At 56.1% G+C, this 13,565-nt stretch overlaps 1 protein-coding gene across 7 annotated transcripts in view; it reads right to left on the reverse strand.

Annotated features, from left to right (window-relative positions):
- The window catches only part of Mink1 (misshapen like kinase 1), a 43,833-nt gene extending 30,491 nt beyond the window's left edge, over positions 1-13,342 (reverse strand). For 6 of the 7 annotated variants that reach the window (XM_021651627.2, XM_021651625.2, XM_021651622.2 and 3 more), the window contains exon 1: positions 13,083-13,342. In XM_021651627.2, the coding sequence (XP_021507302.1) occupies positions 13,083-13,139 (57 nt within the window). In that variant the 5' untranslated portion in view covers positions 13,140-13,342. The remainder of the gene's footprint in view (positions 1-13,082) is intronic. The other variant, XM_021651616.2, reaches the window with a different exon arrangement.
- Between the last annotated feature and the right edge of the window lie 223 nt (positions 13,343-13,565).

Consider the following 13,565-nt stretch of genomic DNA (forward strand, 5'->3'; position numbering starts at 1 on the left):
CCCCAAAGCTGGCAGGGCCAGAGAGACTGCCGGGAACTGCTGGGAAACCTGACTCAGGGGGCAGCCAAACAAGAGTTTCGTGTTTGCAGAAGATTTTCAAGTCATTCTTTCTCCCAGGGACACAGGAAGACTTTGAGGAGTTGCCGGGGAGCCCCAGAATTCCAGACTCACACCTGGGCTGTGACTCATCACAGCCATCAGGAATCAGCTGCCTGGCTGATTTTCTCCTCCTTGAACAAAACACTAAGCGGGCAAGAGTGTTCACTGAAGCACGAGGGTCCGTCCCTTCCAAAGGAGCTTCATGACTACCCCGTGAGCACCCCAGCCTCAGCGCTTTCACTAACACTCTCAACAGCCCTAGTCTCAGGGCTCTCTCAGCCTCGTTCTACACAGGACACCACTTAGGTGTGGAACGCTGAGCGGCAGGGTGACTCCACGCCTGCTGTGGGGCCTGTGTGGAAAAGCCCCCACTCCAGCCCCCACCCCAGCCCTCAAAGCCCTCGTGAAAACTGTCTTCCAAAAGTTGGTCCTCACTATCCTTTTCCCTTAGCGCCAACAGATGTGGACCGGGACAGTGCTCTGGGCATCAGTGTCCCACCTGTCGCCTCCTTTCACCCCGCCTCACGCCTGCACGCCAACTGTGCCCCCCCCCCCCCCGGCCCGGCCCACGAAAGCCTCTCCAAGAGCGCACCACCTTTCTACGCTCCCTTCTGCTTGCTTAAACGCAGGCTTCTCCTCCTACAGAGCCCACGTCTCCCAGTCCCGGCTGATGTGTGTCCAGTGGTACAGCCAGGCGAGGTGCGCGCCTTCAATCCCAGCGCTTGGGAAGCAGTGGCAGGTGGAGCTCTGAGCACGAGGCCAGTCAAGGCCACACAGTGAGACCCTATCAAGAACACACTGAAGAGGAGCAAACAAAACACCATACAACAGGAACTCAGAGTTAGGGAAGGCAGGAAGGAGTTCTGAGCAAGAAAAACCAAGACACCAGGGCCCCACCTAAGTGCCATGAGTCAGCCTGGGCAGGGCCTGGCTCTGAACAGGTGAGTCTGACTGAGTCTGACTGGAAGCCACTGGGTTCCCACCCTGTCATTTTGTAGGTAAGGAAACCAAGTCCAGGGGAGACTGAGGCTAGAGTTGGGGGGGAGAGCCACACCCACCCCATGGATCCTGTTGTTCAGAGGCAGCTACAGAAGATGCACAGGCCTCCAACCGGGAACTCTCTGGACACCAGCTTTACTCACGGAGGTCGCCAGGCTGAGCAGGGGACCTGAGCAGTAGCAATGTGCTCCTTGTTAACCTGCTGAACGGACTGAGGACCCAGGAGGACCAGCCCCCATGAACACCTCAGACGCGTGGGGAACTGGGCAACCCCTGTCACTAGGAGCTCAGCCATCAGGGCCAGCCCCAGCTCTAGTCCGGCCCTTGGCCTTCTGCTGCCTCCTGGAAGGTCAGACGGCCGTGGTCCCGCTTTAGACACTCGCAGGAAAGACCCTTTTTGCCTTTACGAGGGATTGTGATGGCTACGGCAGATTGGACTACGGGATAACACCCAACAAGACAGGTTCCAAGAAAAGCAACATATTTCTTCATTCAGGCTTTGAATAGTAGGGTTGGGTAACCTCCATCCAGGAAAAGCCACCAGCCTCAGTTCGTACCAGGCTGAGTACACGCAGCTGCCCCCAAGAACAGAGAAATCTACAGCTTTCCCTCCAACTCAGTCTTGAGAAATGGGGAGGCCTGGAACAGCAGGCTCCTGAGCTGTCATCTAGGCCACAGTCCTACTCACCTGCACTCCTGAGTTACTACCCCAAAGTATGACCGAGAGGCCTCCCAGGCGTCACCTAAGCAGCTGCTTCCACCCTCAATAGCTCACCTGACACCACGCCTCTCTCCCCTTGCTTTTCCCGAACCCTACTCAAAGTCAAGGAACAAACTGTCAGATGGCACAGACAAGGGAACTCAGGTCAGCAGGGCTGTTCTAAGACATCCAGGTTATTTCTGGCCAAGCTTTGGTCTGTCCACGGGTGTGAACACCCACCAGTGTGACACCTGGAGGAGGCAGCCTGGCCTCACTCTAAACGGTTCCAGTAGCACATGCACCCCTTATTCACAAACGCAGAGAGCCGCTAAACGTTATCTTCACCGTCTAAATGGTCTTTCCAACCTCCTCTCATACAGCCGTTCTCAGCATGAAGGTCAGGACCCCTTTGGGGGTGACTGAGCCTTAGGGGTCACCTAGGATCATCAGAAAACGCAGACATTTACATTACCATTCAGAACAATAGCAAAACTGCAGTCATGAAGTAGCAGTCAAGTAAGTTTATGGCTGGGGTCACCACAGCATGAGGAGCTTATTGAAGGGTGGCAGCACTGGGAAGGCGGAAACCGCGCTCTGACACGCCCCCCTCCGAGCGCTGGGTAAAGGGCTGGTTACACGCAAGAACAAGAGGGCCAGGAATCCAGCTAGTTACAGGGAGCTGAAGGAGGAAACCGCGTCTCTCCTTACTGAACCATCCTCTCATGACACCAAGACGCCCTCTCCTCTGAAAACCCTTTCAGGGGCCAGCCACTGTGCATCAGAGCCAGCAGGAAGGGCTGTGCTGAGATGGCCGACTCTGAAACAGAGCACCTCACCCAGCTCAACAAATACTCAGCAGCTGCCACATCCAGCCTCTGCCCGGCTCTGCACAGAGGAGGAAGGCCGGGCACCCAGTGTCTGGTGGACACAGCCTCACCTGGGAAGCACTCTGGAAGACAGCGATGGAACTGACTTAGTGACACAAAACTGAACGTTCAAAAATAAAAATAGCTAAATGAGCCAGGAGGTGGTAGCGCACACCTTTAATCCCAGCACTCAGAAGGCAGAGGCAGGCGGTCTTTGAGTTGGAGGCCAGCCTCATCTACAGAGAGAGTTCCAGGACAGCCCGGACTACACAGAAACAACCTATCTGGAGAAGCCTCCCCACCAAAGATGAAAATAATAAAGCCTGATATTATATATCTTTTGGAAGTTTTTTGGATTGTTTGTTTTTAGAAGCTGAGCTGGCCCAGTGGTTAAGAATACTTGCTGCTCTGGCAGAGGTCCCAGAGGCAGCCTGGTACCCACATGGTACCTCACTACCACCTGTAACTCCAGTTTCAAGAATTCCCAGGCCTTCAAGCTTCCATGGGCACCAGGCGTACATACACACAGGCCACACCATGCATGCATGCATACAATCATGGTGTCTCACGTATGTAAAATAAAAATAAACTAAAAAAAAAAAAAGACGACACAGAGCTGGAACCATCTGCTTTTTGGAGGGCAGAAACCATTTTCATACCAGCTGTCTCTAATCCATTAAATGAGCCATGTTCCAAAAGTCACCAAGGACTTCACAAGTCCTGGGCAAACTTAACAAAGCCCATTTGCCACAGGGCACAAAAATTTTACACATCTGTAATTGAAACAAGCCGCAAACAGTGTAAGGTGCTGCCAGACACTGCCCTCCTGCCCTCCTGCCCTCCCCTCAACGCCCACCCCATCCTCCCGCCTCTGAGCACAGGGATTTAACAGAGGCTTTGGTCCAGCTGCTCACTGACTCTCCCGTCTCAGCTCTCAGGCGGGTCACCAAACTTCCAAGTGGCTTCTCTTGTTGAAAACGTGGCTCGGGACCCCCTCGAAGGGCTACTGTGAGGGAAACTGAGATCACCCCAGGACAGAGCTCCTGCACACTGAGTTCCTGCTCCCAACCGCCTCTCTGAAATGTGCACATTAAATACACACGATTTGTGTCAAAGCACTCTTTGTTCCCAACTGAAGAGAGGCAGAAAAAAGAAGGGCTTATGGGAAGAGTCAGGGCCAGAACACCAGGATCTGGTCTATTCTGTGCCTCCCTAACAGAGTCCTGTGTCCCCTAACAGTGTTCCCTGTCCCCTAACAGTGTCTTGTCTCCTGCAGCAGTGTCCCGTGTCCCCTAACAGAGTCCTCAGTGCTGTGTCCCACAGCAGTGCCCTGTGCCCACTGCCTCCTCACAGCGGCGACGCAGCCATGTCCTCTGAACCTCACCACCCGAGGCAAGCGCCTTCAAGTGTGCTGCACAGCTCTACCCTGTGTCCACACCACCACACACACCCCTACTCCCGTGCCCCCTACATACAATGTGCGCGCACACACTGCATGCACACACCTACTTCTGATCCCCCACACAATGCACACACACACACAATGCACACACACACAGACACATACATACAATGCACACACACACACATGCAATGCACATCCACTCCTGTTCTCGGGTGCCTTTCAATGGTTTTCTCAGGCTCCTCTCTGAGTCACTTATAGTGTAGAGGATCCTGCCGGGCTCCTCCGCCCCCCTACTCATGTCTTGGAGACTGGGTGCACAGTGAAGACGCATGAGAGTGGTCCTCATGGTCTGGCACAGAGTCCACGCATGTGACCTCCAGGGTGGCACGGAGTCCGCCCCTATAGCCTTCAGAGCGCCTGGCAGACAGAGGTACACAGGAGACAGAAGAAGCCTAACGTGTTCCTCCTGGGCCTCTCCACACCCACAGCAAATTCACAAAGGTTCTAGAAACAACCACAGGGGAAGAACAACTCTTCCAGGCAATGTCTGCCCGACTGTAGACGCCAGCATCCCTGACCCCACACCAAGTGACACTTATACCAAACACACCCAGGAGGACAGTGCCACTTGGCTGCAAATCCCTGAGCACTAACTTGTACTGCTGAGCATCACACGGGCCAACCGTATTCTAGCCACCCTTCTCGGCTCAGCAACCAAACCCAGCAGAAAAGAACAAGCCAGGAGCTCTGTCTCCACCGAGTGAACAACTGAGCCGCAGCTAGTGCTCGGCACCCTCAGGCAGTTACAGACCAGCAGGGCCAGGATCCCCATGCACAGAGAAGCGGAAGAAAAACGACTACAACAAATATTTGATATACTGTGATGTGTAGTCAAATTAAGCCATATGGTCTATGAGAAGCAGATAAGATCGTCAGCTGAGGGCTGGCACGGTGACAAAGACTTGTGGAAGAAAACAAGTTTCGGCAGGTCTCGAGGAAGGTGGAATTTCCTTCACTCAGCCTTTCTGAGCCTCGTCTCTCCTATAAGAACTGCTCTCCACGGAAAGCTCCTTGTGGGCCCAGGAGCAATTTACAGCCCACCTCCTCAGACCCCGTGCTAAAACGGTTCCTAGTAGAAAGGGTGTGAGAAAATCTCCATGCCCCACAGGCAGAGGCACCAGGGCGGGACCAGGGCTGAACCCCAGCCAGAAGGAGTGTTCAGCTCTGGCCTGCAGCTCTACCTCCTCTGAGCAACGCCTCCCCTCAGCAGCCATCCTCATTCTTTTTCCTCCCTCCCCCCAGAGGCTGGGCCAAACTCCACACAGCCCAGCCTATCCTCACACCCACCCACCTGGCATTCAAGCCGCTTTGGGAGTCAAGGCCTGTGGATGCCCCAACCCGCTTCCCTTCCAGGCATTCAGGCCTCCCTAACGCCCCTGTACGCCCCACTCATCCCTACTTGCACGCAGCGTACATGAGAGAGTCCGCTATTTGCACAGTCTCACTAGAGCTGCGGGAGAGCCCGCTTCCCACAGCCGGGACTGCTGTCAAGGCCAGCCTGCCTGCCCTCACCCAGGCTCCACTTGGCTCCCAGCACAGCCGCTCAGAGACAGGGACGGACGCCCACTGGCTACAAAACCACCCGACACCCCCACTCGGGAACCCTCCGGCTAACACATGCGAGGGCTGCAGTCTTGTGCCCTTCCCACATGCAACCCTGCTTCCATACAACGACTTTCCTCCCACAGAAAGCTTCAGAATTAGCTCTGGGCCAGAGTGCAGCTGGCAGCTCTCAGGCCCTCAGTCCCGGCTCACACTCTCCGACCAAGGTCACAGCCCACGCTTAGCCACCGGCTAAGTCTGCCTGCCTGCTGCTTCACTTCTGCTGCCTTCTCCTTCTCTTACAGCAACACCAGCTGGGCGCAGGCCTCTCAATCAGCCAACAAACCAACCACTTTTGTCTTGTAGAGACAAGCCAGCTGTGTGACTCACACCTGTAATCCCAGCACTGGGTGGCTTAAGGTGGGAAGGCTAGGGAGCCTGGGTTACACACCGAGCTCTAGGACAGCCAGAACACAAAGGAAGACTGTGACTCAAAACAACTCAAAAAAGGAAAAAAAAAAAAAAAAAAAGCGAAAGTTGGCATAGCAGCATAAAGCTATCCCAGCCCCTGGGAGGGACAGGCAGGAAAATTCAAGCTTGAGATCTACCGCAGTTCCAAGGCTAGCCTAAACTAAATAACCAGACTCTAGACTCAAACAAAAATAAAACAAACACTAGGTTTTGTGGGGGAGGAGAGCTGAGGTAGGGTCTCATCAGCCCAGGCTGGCCTTGAACTCCTGATCTTCCTTCAGCCTCCCAGGTGCTGGGATTATAGGTTTTTGCCTTCATATTGATATTGCAGCTCTCTTTTTACTTAAAAGAAAAAAAAATCACATTTCTTGGGTCGGCAGTGGTGGTGACCAGCTTTAATCCCAGCGCTCAGGAGGCAGAGGCAGACAGGCTACACAGAGAGATCTTATCTCAAAAAGCCACAAATAAGTAAATAAATAAGTTCACATCTCTCTATTTATTAGGTGTGCGTTTGCACAGGTGGAAGTGAGAACAGGTTGAGGAAGTTGGTCCTCTACCCCACCACATGGGTCTAGGAGGCTGACCCTGAGCTATCAGGTTTGGCTGTAAGTACCTTTACCTGCTAAGCCACTTCGTTTCACCAGCCATCTTCTGTTTGTCTGTTTGGTCCCCTACCCTTCCCAGCCCCAGGCAAGGGAAAGCTCTGCTGTTGTAGCACTCGCTCTGTAGACCAGGAAGGCCCCAACACACAGAGCCGCCTCTGCCTCCCGGGTGTTGGAGTAACTGTGTGCGCCCCCACACCCTCTCACTGCTTTTGCCCTGAGACAGCTAAGTTCCAGGCCGGCTTTAGGCTTACTGTGCAGCCAGGCCGGCCTCCAAGCTGCACTCTGCCTCAGCCTGGACCGACTGTGGACTAGCACAGCTAAGGTCGCACACACTCCTGTAGACTTTAAATCACCTCTAGATCACCTTCAGTACCCGACGTAAACGCAAACGTTCTATCACAGCTGCCCTGCCATACTGCTCAGGGGCCGTGACAAGAAAACAAAACAGCTGTGCGGCCACCCTGCAGCTCCAGCCCTTGACAAACTCAGCACAGAGTCAGCCTGGGCTAGGACACGGCGAGGCCGCAGAACTCAACAGCACGGAAGCTGCTTAGGACTGGGAGGTGGCTTGGTGGGCAGCGTACCTAATGCCAGGAGCAACAGAGGCGGAGCCTCGGAAGCCGGCAGACCAGCAAGCCTGACATCTGCAGCAACGACAAGAGTCTGCTCAAACATGGCGGGGCGCGAGGACCCACACCATGGGACACACACGTACCTGCTCACACTCACATACAGACAGAGTTTTTGGAAAAGTCCACTCATGACGTTGCTCACTTTCCGCTTTGTTCTTCAGCGGGGAGGGAACGGGAGGGCAGAGGGGAGCCTGAAGGAGCGGCATGAGCTGGTCTCCAGCGAGAGCCGAGGGAGTGTGGGGCCCAAACCCGGATTTCAAGAGGACAGCGCCACAGAAAATGAGCATGAGTTCACGACACTCAGAATCCACACGGATGTCCAACTTTGAGAGCTCCAAGATTCTGAGGAGACACCGGCACCCACAGGGCGGCTACAACCCCAGTTCAAGGAATCCTCTGTCCTCTTCTGGCTACTGGCAGGCACCAAACACATATGGGACACAAGACACACACGCAGGCAAAACACTCATACGTGAAGAACAAAGACAAAAAGATGAGGAGGGCCGAGGAGGACCACTAGTGTCTAGGAGTCTGAGGCCAGCCTGGGAAAGGGGCAGTGCTCGTAGGGTCGGAGCTTGCTGCTCACGGGTCCTGGCAGACTGCCGACTTCCCACAGGTCTAGAGCCTGATGGCAACAGCACGTGGGCAAAGCCAGCAGCAGCGGATGACGGGGCCTACAGGCTCTGGAGACAAGGTCCTTTGGGTAGCAGGCCTCTGGGGATGCTCTCGAGCCAGACTCGTATGTGACTGTGTGGACAGGTTATGCAGTCCTTGTTCATAAACCTACACCAAACTGCAAGCTTGTCACCAGAAGCCGCACACTTCCTGCCATCCTTGCCCTTGGTGTTCTAAGCAGCCCAAACCGTGTGTCTTAGGCGAGGCCAAAGACACTGGATCTTAGAGAGCATCATGAGTCTAGGGGTGAGGCTGAAACCAGACCAGACCGATGTCCTGCTGACCCTCCTTCCTGTTATGGAGTACAGGTCAGTTACTGACACACTCATGTGCACACATGAACACATGGGTGCACATACGCGTTAGAGTGTGAGTGTGAGTGCAGGCCAGAGGCCGACATCAGGATCTTCTTCGGGTCTCCATTCAGATGCTAGGCTAACTGGCCAGTGAACTCTAGCAATCCACCTGCCTCATCTCGAAGCCCTGCAGTCATAGGCATGGCCATCCTACCCGGCCTCCACATGGGGGCCAAGGGCCCTCCTCCCTCTACCGGGAGCCTCCCTTTCAGAGCTCCAGAGATGGCTTAGCAGGTACCTGATGTGCACTGAGGAGGTGGGCACGACCCCCAGCTCAGAGGTCAGGAGGAGCTCCGCGTGTCTGGAAACAGCTTTCCACAGACAGACAGCTGGCTCAGGGACTGGCCAGCTGAGGGGGAAGGTGGAGGAAAAGACAGCCAACGTCCCCAGCTTCCACAGGTATGTGCTTGTGTGCTCACAAGTGCACACATGCATGCATGGACCTCCATTTCCCAAAGAGCTGGTTCTTCACATGCCTGTAAGGCCCTGGCGGTCTGTCGCATTCTACAACAGGGTGACGGCTACAGCAGGGGGACGGCTGACCACCACCAGGTTCCAGCCGTGGTGTCTGCCACCGCCCTGTTATCACTTTGCCAAAGCAAGGCTGGACATCACTTCAAGTCCACAGGCTTTCAAACTCCCCTCCTTCGGCCACTGTCTGGGGAGGTCACTAAGTGTCCACTGCACGCCCGTCCTCCCTGTCCTCTCCTGTGTCAGCACACTGCAGCAGCCCACACCGCTCGGCCGGCGGAGGCCTGCCGCCAGCTTCCCCAACAACGCCTGCACCCCAGCAACACAGAGGAGGAGGAAGAATGACACCCTCGGAACACACCGTCACCCCAGAGACACAAAAGAACACAAAAAATCCCAAGAAACCACCTGTGAGCACCAGCCCCAGCCCCAGCCCCACACCCTGGGAGCTGGGCGCCATGTCAGCCGGGCTCCACAGCCACAGCGCTGCAGCCTGAAGCGGGCAGCTGCCGACAGAGAAGAGAAACTGACGAGGTGGGCCAACCGAGAGCAGCTGCAAGAGGAAGGAGGCCGGCCTGGACTGCGCCCTCCCGTGCTCTGTCCTTGGTGAGATGCCGACGCCCCACCTCGGAGGACTTCTGGAACACAACAACCAGAGGCCAGCTTTTCCCTAGGTAAACGACTTTAGAGTCCAAGCTTCAGAGCTCTACCTCAAGGTGAGGTCTGACGCTCACGTGTCCCAAGCTGCCCTTCAACTTTTGCTTTGTTGTTTGAGGACGGGTTTTTACCCTGTGCAGCCCTGGAACCATGTAGATCAGGCTGGCCTGTAACGCAAAGAGAGGCCAGCTACCTCTCTTTAGGGTTAAAGGCGTGTGCTTCAACAACCAGCACGTTTGCTTGTTTGTGTGTGTGCGTTTGTATGTGGGTGCCTCTCTCTGTGTGTATACGTGTGTATGCCTGTATGTATGTATATGTGCGTATGTGTGTGTGTGTGTGTGTGTATGTACGTGGGTATGTGTGTATGCCTCTGTGTGTGTATATGTATGTGTGTATGCCTCTGTGTGTGTGTGTGTGCATGTATGTATGCCTCTGTGTGTGTGTGTGCATGTATGTATGCCTCTGTGTGTGTGTGTGCATGTATGTATGCCTCTGTGTGGTGTGTGTGTGTGTGTGTATGTGTGTATGTACATACAGATATTTCGGCGTCCGTGCACTCCCTCCTTCCACCAGGTGGGTCCTGAGGGTCAAGGCGAGGCTGTTCCCAGGCTTTCCCCACCGATCCTGCCCTCTGACCAGGCCTGGCATTTTTGGCGACTTTTAAGTAGCCTCACACTAACAGCTTTCGGTTGTTGTTACAGCGCACACTGTATCTGAGCTCCACTACATAAAACTCTGCTCCAGGGCCTGAGAACACAGAGGAATAAAAGTCAAAATTCTGGCTCGCAGTGTGCCTTTCTGTTTGCGGCACCGAGGCTCCCAGGCCACCACGCACACCATACACAATTACAACTGAGTTACACCCGGCCTTCCTCAACATCTCAGTCAAGAATGACAGAAATAAGCCTATGCGAACTAGTAATAAAAACCCTAAAAGAGCTGGGTGAGGTAGCACACGCCTGTGATCCCAGCACTCGGGAGCAGAGGCAGGCAGAGCTCTGAGTTCAAGGCCAGCCTGGGCTACAGAGTGAGCCCAGGACAGCCAGGGCCACACAGAGAACCCTGTCTCCAAAAACAACAGAAGAATTTTACAAAAACATAAAGCAAGGAAGAGAGTACTTACAGTCGCCCTGGGAGGCTTCTCTAACTTTAATAGGATCACTCTATGCTGGGAACTGAGCTAAATACTTTGAAAAAAGTTTTATTATATGCTTCAGGGTGTCAGATCCCCGGAACTGGAGTTACAGACAGTTGTGAGCTGACATGTGGGTGCTGGAAATTGAACTCAGGCCCTTTGGAAGAGCAGCCAGTGCTCTTAACCACTGAGCCATCATCTCTCCAGCCCCCTAGCTAAACACTCAATGTGTACATTTCACTACATTACAGTAACTCTATGTTCGGTGCTCTTGCCATCCCCAGCACACAGGCAAGAAAATGGAGCTTAGAGAAATGAGACTACAAAGGCTGCAGGAAGGGAAGCGAGGATCAGGGACCTGTGTCCTACAGGAGGTGACAAAGCCAAGACTTAAATTCAGGAAAGCAACTCCCCACCCCCACTCGGCACAAGGCACTGAGGGACAAACAGCCCAAGAAGTGGAGGGTGGTGACAAGGTAGCGAGTCCTTCTGGCCTCCTAAGAGTGAGTGCAATTCAGCCTCCTCTAATGTCGGACTACTCCTCACCGTGAGGTGAAAACAAAGCTGAAACAAGAGAAGAGACATCTCAAGCTCACTGTGGCTTCTCCACTCTACCCAGCCACCAACGCCAGGCAATGCACACTTGGCCAGTTCTGAAGGTACCATTCTTCACCAGAAAACAGGAAGAGAACAAGGTGTGACTGAGCCACAAGCAGTTCTCAGAGCTGTGCTGGCCAGCCAGAGAAACCAGCAGCAAGGAGAGAGCAGCCTTCCCCAGCAGAGTGAGAGAGGCCAGGTCGCCGGGCTCTCAGGATGAGTGAGCAAGGCTTATGTACTTCCAGAAGGAAAGTCCAGTGGGAAACACCATGTCCAAGGTCAAACAGTAACTGCAGAATTGCTGGAAGCCCCAGGTTGGGGCCCCGATAAAGTTACCAGAGAAGCCAAAAGAGAAGCAAGAGGAGGTAACTCAAAGGTCTGCACCTACCCACTGAGCACCAAGGTCACAGCCAGAGAACCTGAGTTAATCAGAGTTAATCAACAACTTCAACTGCAACTGGATCCAAGCCAAGCACATCAAGACACTTGACTCGGAACCTGGATTTCCATCGTCCATCCCAGCGGACTTGAGCACCCCAGTTTAAACGCTAAGCTGACCTCCTAAAGCCTTCAGATCCCTTCTCCATCAACACACACACACACACACACACACACACTACTCAGTCTTGCTTTCCAGAAACTTATTTCCAGCAAGTCAGGTCTCGTAACACAACGTTGCACCAAACAAATGATGACCTGAATGGCAAGGGGAAGAAGAAGAAGAAGAAGAAAAAAAAAACCCACAAAACTGTGTCACCAAGAGAAACCCAATTAACAGCGTGACTCGGCTCGCTTCAATTCTCTCCCCTCTAGTCAAATCCGGGGCACCTACAGGGTGGCTACCCTTCCCCTGGTAATGTAAGAGCCCGTGGACGCTGCCCGCAGGGGCCTTCTGAGACGCTAAGGGTGAGGTGGGAAATTCTGCTACACACACACACACACACACACACACACACACACACGACTCGGCCGGGTGGGAGGGCTCGCAGGGTGTAGGGCACGGAACCTAAGCCACGTGGGAGACAGTGTGGAGGGGTTCACCTTGACAACTCCACGCTGTCCGCTACAGCAAACCACACAAACGCTGCTGAGCTGAGCTGCCGGAAGGAGCGAGAGTAAGCGCCCCACGTGGGACAATAAATGGGTTATCTGAAAGCATTCCTGACACAGTTGTTCGCTCTCCAGCGCCGCCTCCACCCGCACTGACCGGGGCCAGCGTGCGCCGTGTGCGCACACCTCCGTGGACACCGTCTTCCGGCCCGAGGCTCCGGGAATCAGGGCTTCCCTTCCTCCCCCTGCACTTGTCCTCCCAGCCGCACACGGCCGCACTCAGGAGCGTGATATTCGGGGACCCCGGGGCCGGAAACGCCTGCATCTCGGAAGCGGCACCCGAGACGCGAGAGAAGGGGCAGAGAAAGTGAACGTGGGAGGCGTGCGGGGGGAGCGGGGAGGTGTGCGGGGCCGGGAGGAGGTGCGGGGAGGTGTGCGGGCCCGGGAGGAGGTGCGAGGCCGCCCAACTTGCAAGTCAGGGGCAGGCGAGGAGGAGGACCAGGGATGAGGGGGAGGCAGGGGCACCGCCAAGATTGCGGGCGCTGGCGGCGGGGGAGGGGGGCTCGGGGGCCGCAGGTGCCGCAGAGCCGGGGTCAGGGACGGCCGAGGTGACCCTCCGACGCCCCGGAGGGAGGGTGGATCCGGGCGGTGAGGCGGGGTGGCAGGCGAGCGTGGGGGAGGGCAGCAGGGTGGGGACCGCCCCGGCTCGCGGGCGCCGCGGAGCGCGGGCGCGGGGGGCTGGGGCGCGGGGGCGAGGCTCACCCGCAGGGCGGACAGGTCGATGTCGTCCAGGCTGCGGGCGGGGGCCGGGTCGCCCATGGCCGCCGCGGGGCCGCTCACGCGCCGGCTCGCTCGCTCCGCTGCCGCCGTCGCCGCTCCTCCCCCATCGGGGGACCCGGGGGGCGGGCTCCGCCGCGCCTGCCCCGGAGGCCGGGGAGGGGGAGGGCCAGCGCGAGGACCGACCCAGCGGCTGACGGGCGCTCGCCGCCGCGCGCCTGCACCCCGAGCCGCCGGCCGCGCTGCGCACGCGCGGGGCGGGCCGTGACGCGGGCGCGCCGGGCGCCCCCTCCCGCCGGGCGCCGACACCTGCGCGCCTGCGCGGGGGAGGGCGGGGCAGCGCCGAGGGCGGGCGCGTGCGCGTGCGCAGGCGCCTCGCCGCCCTCTCCGTCCTCGCCTCCTCTGCCCTCGCTCCTTCGCTGGTTCTCATTTGACGCCTTTCCTTCCTTTTTCCTCTTTCTTTCGTGT

This window comes from Meriones unguiculatus, chromosome 11 (assembly GCF_030254825.1).
Source record: "Meriones unguiculatus strain TT.TT164.6M chromosome 11, Bangor_MerUng_6.1, whole genome shotgun sequence".
Lineage (NCBI taxonomy): Eukaryota > Metazoa > Chordata > Mammalia > Rodentia > Muridae > Meriones > Meriones unguiculatus.